At 51.7% G+C, this 20,167-nt stretch overlaps 1 protein-coding gene across 2 annotated transcripts in view; it reads right to left on the bottom strand.

The window, feature by feature from the left end:
* INPP5A (inositol polyphosphate-5-phosphatase A) overlaps window positions 1-15,484 on the bottom strand; it is a 190,853-nt gene extending 175,369 nt beyond the window's left edge. For both annotated transcript variants that reach the window (XM_036385695.2, XM_036385694.2), the window contains exon 1: window positions 15,365-15,484. In XM_036385695.2, the coding sequence (XP_036241588.1) occupies window positions 15,365-15,439 (75 nt within the window). In that variant the 5' untranslated portion in view covers window positions 15,440-15,484. The remainder of the gene's footprint in view (window positions 1-15,364) is intronic.
* Window positions 15,485-20,167: the final 4,683 nt, after the last annotated feature.

The raw sequence follows: 20,167 nt of genomic DNA, 5'->3' as shown, positions 1-20,167 counted from the left end.
CTGCATCTCCCTGAGACACACAGAACTGCACACACAGAACTCAAACAGCATCTCCCTGAGACACAGAGAACTGCACACACAACACTCAAACCTGCATCTCCCTGAGACACAGAGAACTGCACACACAACACTCAAACAGCACCTCCCTGAGACACACAGAACTGCACACACAACACTCAAACCTGCATCTCCCTGACACACAGAGAACTGCACACACAGAACTCAAACCTGCATCTCCCTGAGACACAGAGAACTGCACACACAGAACTCAAACCTGCATCTCCCTGAGACACAGAGAACTGCACACACAACACTCAAACCTGCATCTGCCTGAGACACAGAACTGCACACACAACACTCAAACCTGCATCTCCCTGAGACACAGAACTGCACACACAACACTCAAACCTGCATCTCCCTGACACATAGAACTGCACACACAACACTCAAACAGCATCTCCCTGAGACACAGAACTGCACACACAACACTCAAACCTGCATCTCCCTGACACATAGAACTGCACACACAACACTCAAACCTGCATCTCCCTGAGACACAGAACTGCACACACAACACTCAAACCTGCATCTCCCTGACACACAGAACTGCACACACAACACTCAAACAGCATCTCCCTGACACACAGAGAACTGCACACACAACACTCAAACAGCATCTCCCTGACACACAGAGAACTGCACACACAACACTCAAACCTGCATCTCCCTGAGACACAGAGAACTGCACACACAACACTCAAACCTGCATCTCCCTGACACACAGAACTGCACACACAACACTCAAACCTGCATCTCCCTGAGACACAGAGAACTGCACACACAACACTCAAACCTGCATCTCCCTGACACACAGAACTGCACACACAACACTCAAACAGCATCTCCCTGAGACACAGAACTGCACACACAACACTCAAACCTGCATCTCCCTGAGACACAGAGAACTGCAAACACAACACTCAAACCTGCATCTCCCTGACACACAGAGAACTGCACAGACAGAACTCAAACCTGCATCTCCCTGAGACACTGAACTAGTGCTTAGGGAAGAATGCAGCTTGTACTCTCTCTTCTCAAAGATCTAACATCTATTTCCAAAATGCATTGAAGAATACCATTTGAATTCAAGGTTACTTAAATTATTTTGAAAAAGCACCCATTTGTCTCCCATGGAAAGTCACAGCTAGTGCTTAGAGACACACAGAACAGTCAAATTAAGTAAATCCCCCAATTCCAGACGGGGTTTTGGCAGATTCACCGACTGTATTTTCACATTATGATTTGCTTATGCTCTCCAGAAGAAACACTTGCACAGTCCCACAGATATTTTATAGGACATAGGATTATACTTACAGTGATGTACCTCAGGTTGGGCACACAACAGAAAGGGATGCACTGCCCTGAAACATCAGGCAAACAGCCTTGGAAGGCTGTGGGCACCTTTCCTCTACAAGCACTGACACCATACACCTCCTATTCTTTACCTTAAAACATGTACTTAAAGGAAAAATACCCATTTTAAGCAAGAAAAAGCATGAAAAACAGAACACATGACATAGTCTAATAAGTGGTCTTTGTCAATGTCACATTTCAGAAACACTGGAAATTTCTACTTTAACAAACAACTTTGTAAGTTTCCCAACTTTTTTTATATGGCCATTTAATCAGAACTTCAATTTTCTTAAAGCTTTTAGGTTCATGGATTTAATTAAGAGGTTTTGGAAGAAGCACTGTGAAGTCAAAGTAAGAATTTCAGTTCTGCCAAGATCTCAGGAAAACACCTCATATTTTTCAATTAATTAAAATACTACTGAACCGTCTGGAAAAGCTGAGCAGCTGCAAGTATGTCCCTCTAGGACAGTGCGATGCACATTTCATGCAAAGATAGTAAAGTGCTGTCTAACACACTCTCCAATCCCCCGGGAAAGCTCTGAGGAGCTCTAAGGGACACGGTAACATGACCCAAGCATTTCCAGATTCCTCAGCAAAGCCAGATTTTCACTGAAGCTAAGATTCATGGGCTTATTCTTGTACTTGAAAGAAAAAACAGTAACAACCTTCCTGCCGAGTATGAGGCTACATAACATTCACTTTTAACTGTCTGAGGGTTTGGGGATGTGCTTGGGGTTTTTTCTTGGCTGGGTTTTATTTGTTTGCTGTTTTTTAAAACTTTTTTAAAACACCTGTCTCTTATGCAGGATATACATTGATATTTCGGTATTTGTGCGACATCCCAGGGAGATGGCTGTGATTCTGGATAAGAGCCCTGTCCACGCTCTCCTGCTCCAGTCCTTGTTCCCGTTTCTGGATCCCACTGCAGAGGCGAACCTAAGTCACAAACCATGCAAAACCCAGCGGTGTGTTTATGGTGCGCGGCACAGATGGGGCTCTCCGCTTCCAGGACACGACCCTGCACAGGCTTTCAGGATAAACCCATGCCCAGCGCCTGGAGCAGCAGGTGAGACAGAGACTCCTCCCATAAAGAGCTCACACAGCTGCAAAGCTGCTTTGCGTTGGCGGAGAGGGGACGCGGAGATGGAGAGACAGCACTGCCGATAACCCATAACCACGGCCTCAAGAGCCGCCTCCAGCCCCGCCTGCTTCCGTGACCCTGCCCCATCTCCGTGTGCCGTCCCTGTTCGGCCGGGGCCGTCCCCTCGGGCTGTGCCCCGCTCGCTGCCCGCGGAGCCCCGGCCGCGCCGCCCGCTGCCCAGCGGAGCTCGCCGGCCCCGGGGGGAGCCAGCCCGGCAGGGAGAGCACAGCCCGGGCCCCGGGCACAGGGGACGGTCCCGGCTCGGGCAGGAGCGCCGAGCCAGCAATGGCAGCACGCCGTGGGCCAGGCCTGGCGCTCCGGGCACGGGGCAGGCTCCGGCCCGGCCCCGCAGCGCAGCGGGCGAGCCCGGCCCTGCCGAGCCCGGCCCTGCCGAGCCCGGCCCTGCCGAGCCCGGCCCTGCCGAGCCCCCGCGCCGCCAGGCCACGGACGGCGTCCCAGGGCTGGCAGAAGCTCGGGCCGCGCCAGGTGAGTCACTCCAACGTGAACGGCAGGTCTCTGTGCTGTACGTGACAAGGGCATTGAACAGAAACGTAAATCCATGGAAAGGAATGCTTTCTTTTTACTTTCTGTCCTATTACGGCTTTTCCCGGCTCTCAGCACAGTTGTTTGGACCAATCATACTTCAAGTAAAAACCAGCAATGCTGCAAGCGCAGGAGTAGGTAAAAAAGAAACACACAACCATAGCAGTTTCTCTGCTTTTGAATCACTTCTCAGCACATGCTGGCTGCAGCTTCATTTTGGGGTAAATACCACATTAGCTGCCAGTAAACCCTGTGGATCCACTGCCCTGATGGTCCCAGGCACTTGGAACCTTCTGCCGGCTCTTTCCCACTTCTGAAGTAACTGGGAACAGCATATTTATTTTGCTACTGAAATGTCAACAGAAAAGCAAACAAACAAAACAAGAGCTCCAAGCCTGACTTGGAGATTCCCGTTCCCACACACCAAGAGAGCATGAGGAAGCTTTCCCAATATTTAGAGGCTTTATAAGCTGACAGACATGCATGGTTTTCCTCCAATTTTTAGGAAAGCATGCACTCGTTCCAGTTCCTGGACCAGTCACTCCACAAAGCATCTGGAAATGGTCTACATCCATAACAGAAATGCAGATAAAAAGGGAATGAGGATTTGCCACAAGATGTTGGACAGAGAAGTACGCTGTCACCCCTAGCAAATGCTGGAAGGCAATGGGCAATGGCATCAGCAACAAAGACAAAACCAAGGAAAAAATGTAAAATGTCTGGCTACAGAGCCACAGAATGTGCTGGAGTTTTGGAGGTGCGCTCTCTGCTCCAGCAGTGTCCCAAGAGTCAGGGGCCCAGGGCCCTGTCCAGATGGCTCCCAAGTACCTCCAGCGATGGAGGTGCCACAGCTCTCTGCCATTTCCTTATGGACCTTTCCTGCACTGTTCCCAATGCAGCAGTTCCTACCCTTATCTGTTTAATATGCACTTTCATTATACAACACTGAATGTTCACAGAAGTTCATTACTTTTAAGAGCCACAAGCAAGTCTTGCACGGAAATTCACCCACTTATCAAGGATGTCTCCCTTCACCTGGCTGATACAGTTGTGTCTTCCTCCACCCTGGGAAACAACTTTCTGTTCACATACCTCAGTGACACTACAATGATAGTAACAGCCCACAAGGACAAGCAGATACACACAACATTCATATAATTTACCAAAAAGTGGGAAAGGAACTACAGATCTTTCTTTTCTAAGATAAGTAAAAGGTGCACAATGGTGATAAATAAATACTTTAATATTTAGGAAGGACAGCTGAAAAGGGTTTTTTTTTTCCTTTTTGCTAAAAGGCTGTCCCACAAGACAAATGAGAACTGGCTTCAGAGTCTGGTGAGCAGTGGAGCCAGGATCAAGCCTGTCCTCCCAGCCCAGAAAAACAACACTGCCAGTTCATGAAAATAAACTTGTTTCAGCAGAAGACTTTTGGGTCACATCCAGTTCGCTGAAGTGTGTGGGTTGGTCCTATTGTACAGTCCCACCCAGTTCTTGACTTCTTCATGTGCCTGGCAGCATTTGAAGTTAAAAATAAATATAATAAATACCCAAACAGTTTTCCAATTTCTTCCTCCAATAAAAAGCACAATAGGAATTGTAGATCAAAACTTTCACTTTGAACAGACAGTTTTTAAAAACATTTTGAATGGCCAGGTCTCTCACAGAGAGCCAATGCTTTTGTCAAAGGGAACCTTCTTCGTGCAAATCTGCTGCAGTGCTAGACCCAATGACAGCTGTCAGCCCAAGAGTGCACGGAAAGGTCTTCTCTGCCCAGAGAGTCTGAGAAAAGCACAAATTCTGTCCTTAAATAAAAATTCTGAAGTAATTAAAACAGAGCCAATGCTGGCTGATGGTACTTGATGAGTACAGATTTTCAAGTGATTTTTGTACCATTTCATATTCACTTGACACACAGAGTTCAGCACACAGTTTTGAGCCGTTCCTACAGGAAAACTAGTTTTGCTTTTCCAAAAGGATTAGTAAAGCCTCTAAATTTAGAGAGTTTGCCACAGCAGGAAAACAAAAAGCTTCAAAACAAGCTCCCAGCACATCACTTTGAAAGCTTTAATGAAAGAATTCAGAATTAGGTCATGCTCCCAATGCCTGTGTGGCTCTACTGTTCACCCGCTGCAGTGCCCACAGTGCCACCAGCCCCGCACAGAGGTGCTCCAAAGAGCCCAGCCATTAATATGCAGAGCCTTGCCAACACACTCAAGCATTCCAAGGCAACTAAAAAAACATTCTTTTCAAGAATGCAGTGGAAAATGGGAAGTGAGGAGTGAACATGTAGAGGCAGCTCCACCTCAGGCAAAGTACAACAAACAGGTTTGGGATCCTGCGTGTTCCCATGGTACCCAGAGCCTGCGATCGGCCGCTCCTGTGCCGGAGCGAGGCCTCGCACCAAGGGTGAATGTTCTAGAGAAGGTGACGTTCTCCACATCCTGTAAACAGTGTCTGTCAGCCTCACCAAAGCACAGACTCACACGGAGCAGCTCTCCCTGCTTGTACTTACTCCCATAACTAAAGAGAGCTGGTTTTGCTTTCAGCTTGTGCAATCCAAGAACCTCTGGTTAAGCAGAAGGCTCACACAGCTCAGATTATCTGAGCCTTTGTTTGGCCAGGAGCTTCTCCAGCAACCCAGGGTGATGCATGCCCACACAGGCTGCGCTGTAGTCCACATGAGGCGTTCCTCTGCCTTTCCTGAGCTGAAGCTAGAGGAACAAGCCATTGCTGTGGCTCTCCTCCATGGCCCACACACTCCAGCTCCCCTGACAGCTCCCTGTTTGCACACCTGCTCCAGCTGCAGAGCCATGCTCACTGCCATCACAGCCCTCCACTGCTCTAGCTCAACATCAGAACCTCCAAAGCATCCTTCCAAAATCCTCCCCTCCTGGGCAGGAGAACCAAGAGGCCGTGTCTGCAGCCTGTCCCGGGACTGGGAACGCCTCCATCGGGGGACCTGCTGCCACCTGCTCTGGGTCCCAGAGGATGCTCGTGGCTGAATGCAAACTGAGCCCAGATTTCCAGAGCCCAGCCCAGCATTCCCACCATTAACCACACTCCTCCTGAAACACCCCTTTTGCCCTGAAGGCAGCTATTTCTTTCTCCAGGCTGTTTTGAGGGTCGGACAGTCCAGGGCAGCTGCTGCACAACACAGGCACACAGTCACTGTCTGAACTGTGGTGGCTACTGGTCTCCCATGCTGTGATCTGCAGCCTTGGGTGCTGCAGTCCAACACCATGGGTTCCAAATTTGAGCCTAATTTAATGAGACATTTTGTGTTGCAAGGGAAAACCTCCAAACCACCTCATTCCAGCACCATTCCAGACTGTCCCTGGGCATGTCTAAGAGGAACAGTGCATGGCTTCCAGATGCAAATCAGCCCAAATCAACACTTTTTCCTTCTGGCTTTCAAAGACTGAGCACAAGCAGGATATGAGCAAATGCCACATGTCCAGTGGTTCTGGAGCTGTCAGTGACCTGCAAGGAGCAGGCAAGCCCAGGGCACACGTGGCCCAGAGCTGGCCAGCTGACTGCGGCCTCCAGCATGGATGCAGGAAGCGGGCAGAGGCAAAAACACGTGTTTGCCTTAGAAAAAAGCTTGTGTGTGAGAGATCAGGATTTCTTCTGCTTTACCCACACATTATCCAAAAGCTCTGGCTGAGCAGAGCCCCTGGCCGGCTCTGCCCAGGGCAGGCACCCCAAATCACCCATCGCCTTCTTTCTGGCTCTGCTGCAATTCTGTGTGACATTAAAGCCTCTCCCAGCTAAAACTTCTGGACGTGAACTGTATTAGAAAGGAAACCAAGGTGAAACCAGGGAAGAGAAGAAGAGATAAAAGAGGCAGGGACAGCAGGCAAGAAATATAGGCAGGAGAGCTTTTCACCAGCTTGGGAAACAGTACAAGAAAAGATCAGAAGCTGTTTTACTGCAGACAAACCAAAACCTGAAGGGAAAATCCTTCCAGTCACAAACCACAAGCGAAAGGAAAGCTCTCCATGCCGCACCCTGGCACTTGTAAGCACACCCCTGAGCCGTGGTGCGTGAAGCACAGCCCAGAGGGCTCAGCCGCGCTGCAGGTAATGAACACCCAGGTGTCTGTGACACTCACACCCCCAAGAGCTGCTGCAACGCACCCCGAGCCACCACCAGGGAACAACACCTGCGACAACGCCACAGGTTAATTGCTTTCCTTAGCTTCGATCTTCTGCTTTCAAGGACATCGTCTGTAACAGCTGACTGACTCATGAAGATGAGTGCTTAACAACTTGAAGACATTAATGAAAACCATCAATTATATCTGACTTCAAATATCATAAGAACAATGAACACTTTTGTTTGCTTCAATACATGCTTTAACTTCAAGTTTTGCCAATAACAGGAAAAGCATTAGAAATTAAAGTGATTAAATAAAATATTTACATTTTTAATGTATGTACTAATACTGATAGTAGTGCTAAGAATGTTGAGTAACTACTACACACCATTGGAAGAAAAGAAGCCAAAGTAACATTTTACTTCTAATACTCAGTCTTCTCCAGAATGATGATTATTGTGCTTAATGTGACCTACTCCACGTTATGAAAAATAGCATATTTCCATGGAAATTTCAGCAAGGAAGATGCCACTTCAGTAATAAAGATGCCAAAAGGATGCTAAAGGACTCTGACAGGCCATTCAAGCAGCCACTGAAGTCAGAAGGCCCTGTTTTCCCATGACCACCTCCTGTTCTCCATAAAGAAAGTGAAAATGATTAGAGAATATCAAATGAAGTATTAACCTGCACTAACACAGATGTATTTTGGGAGCTTCCACATTCTAAAAGCACACAACTGGCTTGCAGTCACACCTGGCTGCCTTTTTCCTTTTTTTTTTTTTTTTTCCCCATTTTAAGGTAAGAGTTTAGGAGCAGAGGACAAGGCAAAGTGGCAGCCAAAGTGGCTGATCTTCTGCAGGGTGGTGGAAGAGACACCTCCCAGAGCCACACTTAAATCCAGTTTGCCTTCCAAGGCAGGAAGGATTTCCTGGATTTCCCTTGCCTTCCAAGGCAGGAAGGATTTCCAAGGCCACTGGATTTCCTCTTCCCACTGGGATGCCAGGGCACGGCATGACCATGGTGGAGAGCAAACTGGGTTTAACCTGGTGGGATCCCCTGTGCAGCAGAGAAAAGAAAAGAAAAAAGAAAAGAAGAGAGAAGAGAAGAGAAGAGAAGAGAAGAGAAGAGAAGAGAAGAGAAGAGAAGAGAAGAGAAGAGAAGAGAAGAGAAGAGAAGAGAAGAGAAGAGAAGAGAAGAGAAGAGAAGAGAAGAGAAGAGAAGAGAAGAGAAGAGAAGAGAAGAGAAGAGAAGAGAAGAGAAGAGAAGAGAAGAGAAGAGAAGAGAAGAGAAGAGAAGAGAAAAGAAAAGGAGTGTGCTCAGGGCAGCCACGCTCACCTTCCCACAAAACTACAAATCAGCAACACTCCTTCAAGTGACTCCCTTGAAATCATAAACGAGGAGTAAGGGAAGAGCTTTCAGAAGGAGGTGAGTTCACGTGGTACCAGAAAGGGAAAGAAAGCATCTGAGGTAAAAAGAGGAAACACATTCATGGGGGTAGAATATATAAACAGTATGACTAAATAAATAATAGAAAAGGGGAAAGAGAGAAATAGTAAGTAAAAACCAGATCAGCTTCTTATGTAAATCATAAAATCTGAGGGCTTGACTCATATTCTGTGTCTTTGAAGTCAAATTTTGTGGTAGAAAAATTGATGATGAAAACTTTGAAAGAGGAACAAAACCCTTAAAATATGCCCTAGTGCTTGTCCAAGCTAAAAAACTATGAGACCTGTGTGAAAATCTTTCTTCCTATGGTATCCTACCCACATTGCATAATTTCATTTTCAAATATGAAATAAAATAGGAACCAAGTCCTTTTAAAACCTCACACTGATACACTGATGATTTGTGGAAGCCTGACAAGCTGCAAAACGCCAACTCTACTGCTATAAAACCACATTGAAAGAAAGGTGTAATTATAATGTGCTTTCCTACTATTACCTCCTGGTGTTCCATGTGCTCTTGTTGTCAGTGATAACACTTAATCAAAAGGGAAAAAAAAAAGATAGTCTAGAAGATAAAGCTCTGAGCATCTTTCTTAAGGAAGCCTAGACACTGTACCAGCTGTGAATGGAAACTCTTTTGCTCAGAAAATTGTAAAACTATCTGCTAAAAAGAAAAAAGTGCTGGATTTTTGCTAAAGAAAAACTCCACCTTGGAAGAAACCTCCACCCTCTGTGCTGCCTGTACTGTTACTGCTCCAGTTATCTTCAGCAAGTTAGAGCTTTAAATTTTACAAGTTTGTGGATGCACGATAACGTGTCACTGCTTTCTTGCACGTCTGCTTTGGGTCTTGCTCCTCATTTCTACTAAACAGAGGACTTTTCTGTGCAGCTCATGCTCAGCTGTCACTCTGAGTACACCCAGGGGCTGCTGGAGAGCAGGACACGCGCCCTGGAGCAGGGCATGAGCTGGGGATGCTCTGAGAGGTGACCAGTGACCCCAGCACACGGACAGCAGTCCTCGGCATGCCCAGGGCTGGCTTCCCTGGGAGCTGAAATCAGGACAAGCGTTCAGCTCCTCTCCGAGCAGGCAGGGGGGCACTGACAGTGACCCCGCACAGCTGCAAGGGCACCACCCTCCAAAGACCCACAAAGGAGGGGTTCCTAACACCACCTCCCCCGGGCAGCCCACCGCTGCTCCAGGTGCCAGCACTGCTCCGTGTGCCCCGACACTGGAAACAGCACCCGTGCAGCACAGCCCAGCAGCTGGGCACTGCTGCTGCTGCACCCTCCAGCCCACACACACCTCAGCTCAGCCCCAGCGCACAACACGAGCAGCAGAGAAGGATTCCCAAACCAAAATCCCGTTCTACAGCATCTAAAGGGCACCCAAAGCCAGGGCTGTTCCGCAGCCAGGTCTACTCAAAGTTCCACCTCCTGCACGGGGAGTTCAGAATAGAGTGAAACAAGATAGCCTCCTAAAATACAACATAAACATGAGTATGGCAGAAACTGAAAGAAAAACACTTGAGAGTCTGCCACAGAAAACCAAACAAACAGAAAGCAGCAACAATATTTAAGAAATTAACAGGGCCACTCCCACAACAAAAAAAACCCAGAAAGCAGACACCAAAACAATCAGAAACTAGAAAGCAGAGTGTAGAGTCAGAGAAAGGAAAGCTGGAGATTACTTATTTCTACAGTTCCCATCGCAGAGAACACTGAACAATACTTTTCTGTTGGCCTTATGTGTTATTGCTCAAAAAGTACATGGCCCTCAAAGGCAAGTCTGAGCTGTGAGCACCCAATCTTGCAGCGTCAAAGAGAGCAAGACAAGAACCCCCCGGTCTGGGGCCCTTGTGAGCCAGCCAGAGCGCTCAGAGCCAGGCTGCAGCCCCCCAGAGCCAGCCGGGCACAGCCCCAGCTCCCCGATGGGGCAGCACAGCGAGGAGCACGGACCCACGCAGGGCCAGGCCCCCTCCCAGCAGCCTCTCCCGCTCCTCTTGCCCTCGCCTGGCCAGGGCAGCAGCCCGGGCTCCCCAGTCCCTCCCTGCCAGCCCGGCCCACCTGCGGGAACGCTCCCACACTGGGCATCCCACAGAAACATCACCCTCAGAAACATCACCCACAGAAACATCACCCTCACCTGCTGGCTTCGGCGCATCTTCCGCTGCAGCCCGCACCAACGCTGCCCGACCTCACCCTCAGGGTCAGCGGGGGAATAACAAGTTTCTTCTAAAAAGTCACAATGAATCAAACTCCACCTTTCACTCAACTTCACAGCGGTGGTTTGAAGAGAGGGTGCCTTGAATTGCAACATGCTGCTCTTAACGCTTATTTAGAAATCAAAACCAAACGAATACATTTCCCATCCTACCACATTTGAAACGTTCCACAAAATTGAAATAATTATTCATGGGAGAAATAAATCAAAAAAGAAAACCAAAATGAAAGCCAAAAAACCTTTTATAGTTTTCAGCTAATACCAGCTAAATACACAGATGTCCAATACCAAAACAAACCTACACCCACTGCTTCAGAATCAGAAAATTAGAATCAGACATGATAAAGAGAGACTACACTGTGATCACCACCCATCAGAAGGGCCAGGCTGTTTTAAAAAATTATCATGGGAACTATTACCACTTCAAATTCAATTGATTGACTTCAGCTTCTAACAGAAGTAAAGAATACTTCAAGTTCATACTCAGAATTAAAGAATAAGTTTATTTATAATAATACTACTAACAGGGCTTGAAGCAGGAAGTTCCATCCCTGCCCTCTTTGTGTACTTTAAGAAAAAGGGACACATTCACCCAAATGTGGATAGGTGAAGGCCACCTTGGAATGTCAGAGCTCACTGCCCTACCATGGCACTGTCACATGAAGGCCAGTGTTCCACAGAGACAAAGAAAACAGGGGCTCAGGTAGGGCAGTGATGCTGTCAGTCATTCAGAATTCTGGGTATCAGCACCATACAGCAATTCCCTGGCACACTTCTCCCCTCCTTCTCTTTTAAGCTAATAAAATAACATGTCCTGGTTAATTTTTACCTACCTTGTCATCATTGCACATCTATTCTGACTAAACCTGTCCTGAGAATTTAAGGATTACATACATCCAGTGCATGAAGATGGAAGGGTTTTGCAAGCTCCAACCTGATTTAGGCTCATGCACAGCAATTTCAAAGACAACTGGAACAAATGAACTATTTTCCATCCTGGGGAGAAATGTCAGAACCTGTACAGCTAAGTCTGCCGGGCATCTTGGAAATCCTTTCCCTAAAGACCTGCATGGAGACACTTAATGTCTGTCTAATTGTGCGGAGACACAATCTGTGTTGGAAAACCAACCCAGATGGTCAAAGTCACCTGAGACTGACCCGGAGCAAGAGACGATTCTCAGGTGTGAGCAGCAAGGTGGTTTCCCAGTGTTTGTGCCTGCACCAGATAAACACAGAGCACACAGCAACCAAACTCCTGGGGCAGCCACAACAGCACAGCTGCAGAGGTGCCAGCTGCCCCTGCAGCAGAAGCAGCCACAGCTCCTGTGCTGAGGGCAATTCCTCCACTCACCTGCTGCCCACAGCCCTCTCCAGGGTCTGCCGCAGCAAAAGCGGCACTGAGCTGTTTAGAAGCACCTGAACAGAGCGAAGGGGATATACCAGATTGGAAAAAACCACAGGACACAAATTAAACCCCTGTACAGCAAAAGCAGTGCAGTGCCAGGCAAATGGATTCTGTGCCCGCCACAGCACTCGGCTCACTGCAAGGTACACGTGAAATTTTGTCAATGCAGACAGAGGAAGCAAAGGAAGCAAGAAATCAGGGAGGGAGAGGATAGATAACAGGTTTGAGTTGGAAGGGACTTTTAAAGATCATCTAATTGCATTCCCCTGCCATAGGCAGGGGCATCTGAGGAGGGGGAAAAGAGAAAGAGTGACTCCTGGGTAGGGTGAACTCCATCTTTTGTTACTGTGTATACCGTCATAAAACCAGGAAATTATTCTACAGCAAGAAAAGCATTAAATGCTTAACTAAACACAAAGGTACCAAAAATCATACACATTCATATTCATGAAATGCACATGTTCATGTAACTTGGAAGAATATTTGAAAATCTAATATTCCACTAATATTTTTAATGAAGCAGCAAAGCTACTAGAGGAATGAAATGAACCCAGCTCAGTCCCTCTTCACTTTCACATATTTATTCATGAGCTCCCAGGTCACCACTGCAACAGGTAATTAGTGGATGGGGATGGCTGGCAGGAGCAAACTCATATGTTATCCTGACTCGCTTCTGGCAACTGGAGAGCAAAAAAAAAGCAACTTTCCCCTCTTTGCAAAAGTACAGGCAGGTCGGCTTTTCCTGATCTAGGAAAGACTGTCCACCCAGGCCAACCTGCCTACCAAAGGTATTTTGAGCTATGAAATGCTGGTCTCAAGAGCATTTGCACACACAAGCAAACAGCGCTCACACAAAACACACCTGAAGCACAAACCGTGCTGCTGCCACACAGCCCTGCTCAGGAACAGAGGGACACAGGGCAGCCCAGAGCCATCAGGGGTTTGCTGGGTGGGACGGGGCTGGAGCCCCCCAGCACCAGAGCCCCCTGCCCAGACCCAGCCTGCCCCCGCAGCCTCGCACACGGGCACCTGCCCCGGAGCTGCAGAGGGAACGCTCCCCACAGGGAACGCTCCCCACAGGGGGGAATGGCTCCCCAGAGGGGGGAATGGCTCCCCAGAGGGGGGAATGGCTCCCCAGAGGGGGGAATGGCTCCCCAGAGGGGGGGAATGGCTCCCCAGAGGGGGGAATGGCTCCCCAAGGGGGGGAATGGCCACTGCAGACAGGAGCCCAGCACAGGGCCAGCAGCAGTGTGTGAGTGAGGGTGCCTGGCCTGGCCACCCCATCTGCCAGCACCCCTGCACTGCCCTGTGACAGCACACGCTGTTACATAGCCTGGAGCTCAGGCTACATCTCACTAAGAGTGCAGCGTTAAACTAAAATACATATCACCCACTGAAATCAGAAATAGAAAACATGAGTTAAAGGAATGGGAAGTGGTTTTCCAGCACAGCTCTGGCCCAGTTCATCAAAGCAAGTCCTTGTTCAGGACTGAAACCATTCCAGGTCACAGCAGAGAAACATATTCCTCGACTGCACGGGAAGGGCCCAGCAAGCAGAAGCAGCCACTGACAGCTCCCACACACAGCTGGAGAGCCAAGTCCCCAAACCCAGCTCATGTCACCTTCTCCGCACCCAACCTGCACTAATGTAACTGCAGAAGCCCAGCCAGGCAGCCCCCAGTCCTAACTCCAACAGCCACACACCAGGACCACAACCACAGACGTTCAGAGCATCTTTCCATGTCCCACCCTGCAGTGGAACTGATCCAAACAAGCCCGGTTTCGCTGCTGCAGAAAGCTCAGTTTCTGATGGCAAGGCAGCAGCTGGCTGGAGCTGAAGCGCGTTCCCTCTGGAGCAGCGAACGCCGCTCAGCCAGCGCGCTCCAGGAGCCCCAACACCCACCAGGAACAGGCAGGAAGGGCCGGGGAGCCTGCGGGGACACTGCCCCTGCCAAGGCACAGGAGGAGCACAGCGAGTCACAGGGCTCATGGATAGTGCACAGAGGTGTCACCCCTCGGCTCCAGCCACGGAGGAGGAAAAAGGCAGGAACCACCTGCTGAACACTCCAGCATCACTCACACACAGAGGCTGGGTATGCCCAAGGCCACAGCCACGGCAATCCCCGTGACACGAACATTTCACAACGTTATTTTAATACCAAGCGGCACGCCCAAGTGTAAAATTAACTGTGGTGATAACAGTAAAAGTCCATTTAAGTTGAAGAGAAGGTGAACTGCATCCTTTGACTACAGCAGTTACAATCAAAGTCTGAACGCCAGAAAAGGCTTTAAAGTGACGAAAAAGCTAAGTGGACTTTGAAGACCAGACAAAAAAACTCCCTGGGTTAGTGCACCTCGGGGCTCTGTGCATCAGGCTTAGAGCAAAGCCCCTCCTAACACACAGCAAGAACAACACACAGCACAAGCCTGGACCCAATTCTCTGCCAGAGGTGCACTACTTTATAACGAGCAAAGCCCTGGAAATGCTCCTCTCGCACTGTGGGACGCATCCGCACTGCTCGGGCACCGGGGGGCTTTGCCAGCGGCTCCAGCGGCTCTCGGGGCAGCGTCCGGGGTGGGGAGCCTAGCGATGGTGATCAGCATCTGCCTTCACTCACGCACTGAGCCGAGCGGAACCGAGCGTTCCTCGCCCTGCTGGCCCGTGCCAGCTGCGGCTCTCGCCTCATCTGCAGGGACGAGAAGCGTTCCGGAGCTCTGCCCTGTCACTACGCCGAGCAGAAATTACGCTGCATTTTGGTGCCCCGCTGTGCCCGGCGGCAGGAGAAGAGCGCCCGGAGGCGGGCAAGGCGCCGCGGAGGGGCCCCGGGCGCTGCGGACGGTGCCGCCCGGCGACCACCCCGGGGACCGGGACGCGGCAGCGGCGCCCCCTTCCCCCGGCGCTCCCGCGGCCGTGCCGCCGCCCCGCGCTCCGGCAGAGCCGTCCCACCCCCGGGAGGCGCCGGGGCTCGGCTGGACGGCCGCCGGGCCCCCAGCGCCACCGGCACCCGCGGTCAGGGCGGCAGCGGCAGCGCGGGGGGCGGGCGGCGCTGCGACCGGCGGCCCGCGGACCCCCGCTCGCCCCGGTGCCCACGGTACTTACGTCGTCGAAGAGGGACCCGACGTTGGCGGTGACCAGGAGCACCCCGGCGCCGGCCGCGGCCGCCTTCCCCGCCATGGCGCGGGCGGAAGCGCGGCCGGGAGCGGCGGCGCTGCGGGGAGCCCGGGGGCGGGCGCGGGGCGCTGCGGCGAGCGGGGCGCCGGGCCCGCCCCGTCAGCGCAGCGAGAGCTCCCGGCGCGGGCAGCCCGCGAACATCCGCGCCCTGCGGGGCCGCGGCTCAGCGCTCGCCCGCCGCCGCGCTGCTGCTGCTGTTGCTGCTGCCGGGACGGCTCCCGCCGGCGGAGGCTGGCGCCGGGCCGCGGCGCATGGCAGGGCGGCGGTGCCGGCGGGGCGGTGCGGTGCGGTGCGGGCCGTGCAGGGCTCGGCGGGGCCGGTGCCGGGGCGGGTCCGGGCGCTCCGCGGTGCCGCCGCCGCTCCCGGCTGTGCGGGCGGGCGGGCGCGCCGGGCTAGCGCTCTGCGCGCGCGACGTCACCGCCGCCTCGCGCCGCTCTTAAAAGGGCAACGCCACCCGCGGCGGGCGCGCGCACGCCCGGCGGCGCCGTCCCGCGGCCCGGCGGTCCCCGCGGCGCGGAGCGCGGCCCGGGGGACGCGGCGGGGGCCGCTCCCCGGGGGCCGCTCCCCGGGGACCGGGCGGGACCGGGGCTGCCCCACCTGCGCGCAGCGGCGCTGCCCGCCCGGTACCGGGGCTCGGAACGAGGCGGGGCGGGCGCTGCCTCCAGCGGGGAGCGGCTCCCCGGGCCCGGCGGCCCCTTCGGCGACCGGGGTCTGTCCCCGGGGACGGAATGAGATGAGCCGCCGTTGGCCCCGGCGGTGCCACCGCCCGAGCGCGGCTCGCGGGCAGCGGTACCGGTACCGGAGGGGCCCGGCGCATGTCGCGACAGGGCTCTGTCGCGAGGGGACGGCGACCTGGTTAATGATGCTGGAGGAGCATCCCGCGCTCGGCCCGGGAGCGAGCACCCCGCCGAGGGCTGCGGTCCGTGCAGAGCCCGCGGCTGCCCCAAAGTCTTCCGCAGCTCACGGCAACTCCCGCTGCGGAACAAACCTGCCCGGTAACTTCGCCAAAGAAACCCGAGAAATGACAGATCAGTCACTGCTGCTGTGCGTGAAACATCCCCGGTGGCGGTCCGTGCCTCGCTGCTCGGGGACAGGGACACGAGGCGCGGAAGCCCCGCGCCCGAGCTGGGGAGCCTGGGCAGGGCGCGAGTGACGCTGGGCTGAGGGGACAATCCTCCCCAGTCTCCTCTGTGGCAAACTACCCGGCAGGGATGCGGCTGGAATGGCAAACGCCCTGCCAGATCCGGAGCACCGGCCTTCCTTGTCAGAAGATGCAAATTAAATATATAATTAAATGAAAAGCATATTGAAATTCTGCTTTATCCATGGGATACTTGCTGACCTCCAGTGATCTATGGCACGCAGATAGATGCAATGCAGAAACAGAGAACAGTGCTGGACTTCTCTGGAAAGTCTTCTCTAGGGTTTCGCGCAGCTCCTGAGACAGCTGCATAAAGTTGCACTGTAGATGCAGTGATCTTACACGGATGCAGCTCTCAGCTGTCGAAAGTGAGCTGATCCAATACACCACCCTGGTGTACTTTGATATATCCACAGACAGGGAAAAAGAAAATAAATCGGGGAAGGAACTTTTGCTGCTGTTGTGTTTTTGGCACAGTCTTACAGCGTTCGGCCAACAGCGATTACATCAAAGCCAGGGTATGCTGGAGGGAGCCGTGTCAGGTTACACCAGCTGGAGAGGCATCCCAAGCCCTATGGCATCCAGGTGAAAAGTTTGGCAGTGCTCAAGAACAGGAAACTAGAATGAGAAGAGCCCAGGGAGGAATCGCCGCTGCGATGTGCAGGGACTTTGCCAATTGCTGTGGCAGAGGAAGCTCTGCAGTGTGAGAGCATCACAGCTGCACACAGCAGAGAGTGTCCGACCTGCCCGGGCTGAAGGCTGTGAGCCCCACACCTTCTGCACAGAGAGGAGTGCGTAAAAGCTTAGAAACAGGAACATGAAGAATCACAGCACACACAAAGCATGTTCAGATGAGTTCCCAAGAGCCTGCTTTGGCCAGTCAGGGATTGTCATGGAAGCTGTTTCCAAAGTCAAGGAGCGCTAAAGTGAGTGAGGTGCAGTGGTACCTGAGAGCAGCAGCTGTGGGGAAGCACAGGGCAGACAGAACATCCCACATGTTCTGTCCCAGAGGTGCGGCCTGGGCTGCTACAGGCGCCAGTACAAACATGATGGAAGATGCAGGGGAGGGCTAGAGGAACGTGAGCTGGTTTGCAAGGCAAATTGTGCAGGGCTGATACTTTGGTGCTTGTTAAATTTGGATGAACAAGATCCATACCTGCGCTATGTGGGAACAAAATAACTGGGAAAATCTGCTTGAACATGAAAGTTTGCCCGTGGCAATGGGGAAATGAGCAGTGAGTAAAGCACTCATGAAAGGTGGGGGCTGAGTTCTGTGTCCTGACGTGAATGTTAAACCTCAGTGGGTGCTGCAGAGTTGATGTTTTCTTTCATCTGCTGCACAGGATAACTCTCAGAGGGGATGGCACAGTATAATGGTGGGGAAATGGGAGTAGGATGAAAATGCCACTTTGCATCTGTTCAGTGAGCAGGGGCTGTGGCTGCACCAGCTCCAGCATTCCCAGCTCTGACCCTGAACTGAGTCCCACGGGCTCAAGGGTCAGATGCAGGTCAGATATTTCCCTTCCTCCCCACCCAGAGCTGGAAGGCCAGTGGGAGCTGTAGGGAAAGCACCACTGCTAGCTAAGGCTGCCTCAAGTTCCCTGTCCCTCGTTTCCAGTACTTAAAACCCAGACAGTGTAGTCTGAGTGTTTCCAGTCTTGGTGCCTGCCTTGAATGCTAAGATGCAACAAGAGAGCTCAAGAATCAGGTTGGTTTTTACTAAGGAGCTTTGCAAGAATGAGGGGGAAATGTTCTGCAGGTTTGGCTTAGATACGGAGCCTAAATATCTTTAACCATCACTAATGATTGGTCCTATGAATTGTCGCGATTTTCCCTCAGGGTGAAACTCCCATCTCAGTGTCCCACAGCTGCAGTGCCATTTGTATTAAGAGCCTCTTGCTGTGATTCTGGGCAGCTGCAACTGATGAGTTTAACATGGAAATTCAGGTGATGCACAGTGGAGCTGTTCACAGCCCAGCACACACGTGTGCCTGTTCTGTCTCTGGAGGATGGCAGAGACCTGCTCACACTCCAAGCCATGAGGGAGGCAACAAGGAAATGTAACTTCTGACAGACATGGACTGTTCTCTATAAGCATTACAAATGCAATTTCTTTTATTTAAAGCTCTTTTTTAAAATGCTGCATTTGATCAGGTCTGTGACACAAATGAGAAGATTCTTTGTATTTCCTGGAGTGAATGTCCCTTACCCCAACGAGCACCAGTCCATGCTATGCACTGAAAACACTGCTTTAAAACACATAAATAAAATACTGAATTTGTTATTCAAAAACAATTTCCAGGTGCACCACAATGTTTCCCAGTGTGCTTGAAACTATTTGGATGTTTTGTTCTGCGTTTACAGCCACGGTGATTTACAGGAGGGATGATGCACACTTTGAGGGCAGTCAGGCACTGGAATAGGTTGTCCCAAGAGGTTGTGGCTGCCCCATCCCTGGAAATGTTCAAGGCCAGGCTGGGTGGAGCACTAAACAGCCTGGTCTGGTGAAGGTGCCCATGGCAAGGGCTGGTCCCTTCTGACCATTCTGTGACTTTTGCAGTGGGTAGGATGTGATTTACTTTATGCTGAGCATACAGGAGTAAATGAGGGCAGAAAGGACATCACAGGCTGGTGTCTTCAGTGAGGCTCTATTTCTTCCAGCTACTCAAGAAGTGAGATGCTGCTGCTGCTGCTGTTCTTTGGCAGGGGCAGCCCAGTGGGTGCCTCGTGCAGCTCCTGCAGTGAGGTGAGGCCAGGGCTGCAGCTCTCATCCCACTGCAAACAACATCGGGGCAGGTGGGGAAAGGGCAAATGGTGAAGTTTGCACCTTCACTGCCCTGGGCAGCTGTGTCAGTGTTTGTCACCCTCAGTGACAAAGTACACAGGAAAAGGGATCCTAAGGAAAAGGAGTGGTACACACAGGAATAAAACTGAGGACTCACAAATCCCCTCCTGTAACAGCAGGAATCTGCACTGCCTCTGCAGCACCTCCACAGTGTCTCAGCAGTCCACTGAGCACTCTGTGAGAACCAGAATGTAATCCCCAGGAAGGTGGTGCCTGGACAGCTTGTGGGCATCTCTATATAATGTAAGAGACGAGCCAGACACCCAGCAATAAGCCAGGGGCTCTCAGGGAGGTGTTGCTGGCACCAGCTCAGTGGGGTGGCTTCTCTGAGCAGCACAGAGCTTGCTGAAGGACCTGTGCCCAAAGTCTCTTGAGCAATAAGAGAAGTTCACACTGATAATCATCTTCAACTATGTCAGCTGTATTCATAGAATAACAGAATCACTGAGGCTGGAAAAGCCCCCCAGGATCGAGTCCCAGCTGTGCCCAATCCCCACCTTGTCCCCAGCCCAGAGCTCTGAGTGCCACCTCCAGGGGACACCTGCAGGGATGGCCACTGCAACCCTCCCTGGGCAGCCCCTGCTGATGCCCAACCACACTTTCAGTAAAGATTTGGGCACAATAGGGACGATAACCCTTCCCCATTCTTGCCTTGCAAGCGTTTCGGGATAACGCCGGTGCAGCCAGCGCGGTCGCGTCCCCTCGTACCTGGGGGTGTGTGGGGTTTGCCCAGCAGCCATGACAC

This window comes from Molothrus ater, chromosome 8, assembly GCF_012460135.2.
Source record: "Molothrus ater isolate BHLD 08-10-18 breed brown headed cowbird chromosome 8, BPBGC_Mater_1.1, whole genome shotgun sequence".
NCBI classification, from domain to species: Eukaryota; Metazoa; Chordata; class Aves; order Passeriformes; family Icteridae; genus Molothrus; species Molothrus ater.
This window is presented reverse-complemented; position numbering and strand designations above follow the sequence as displayed.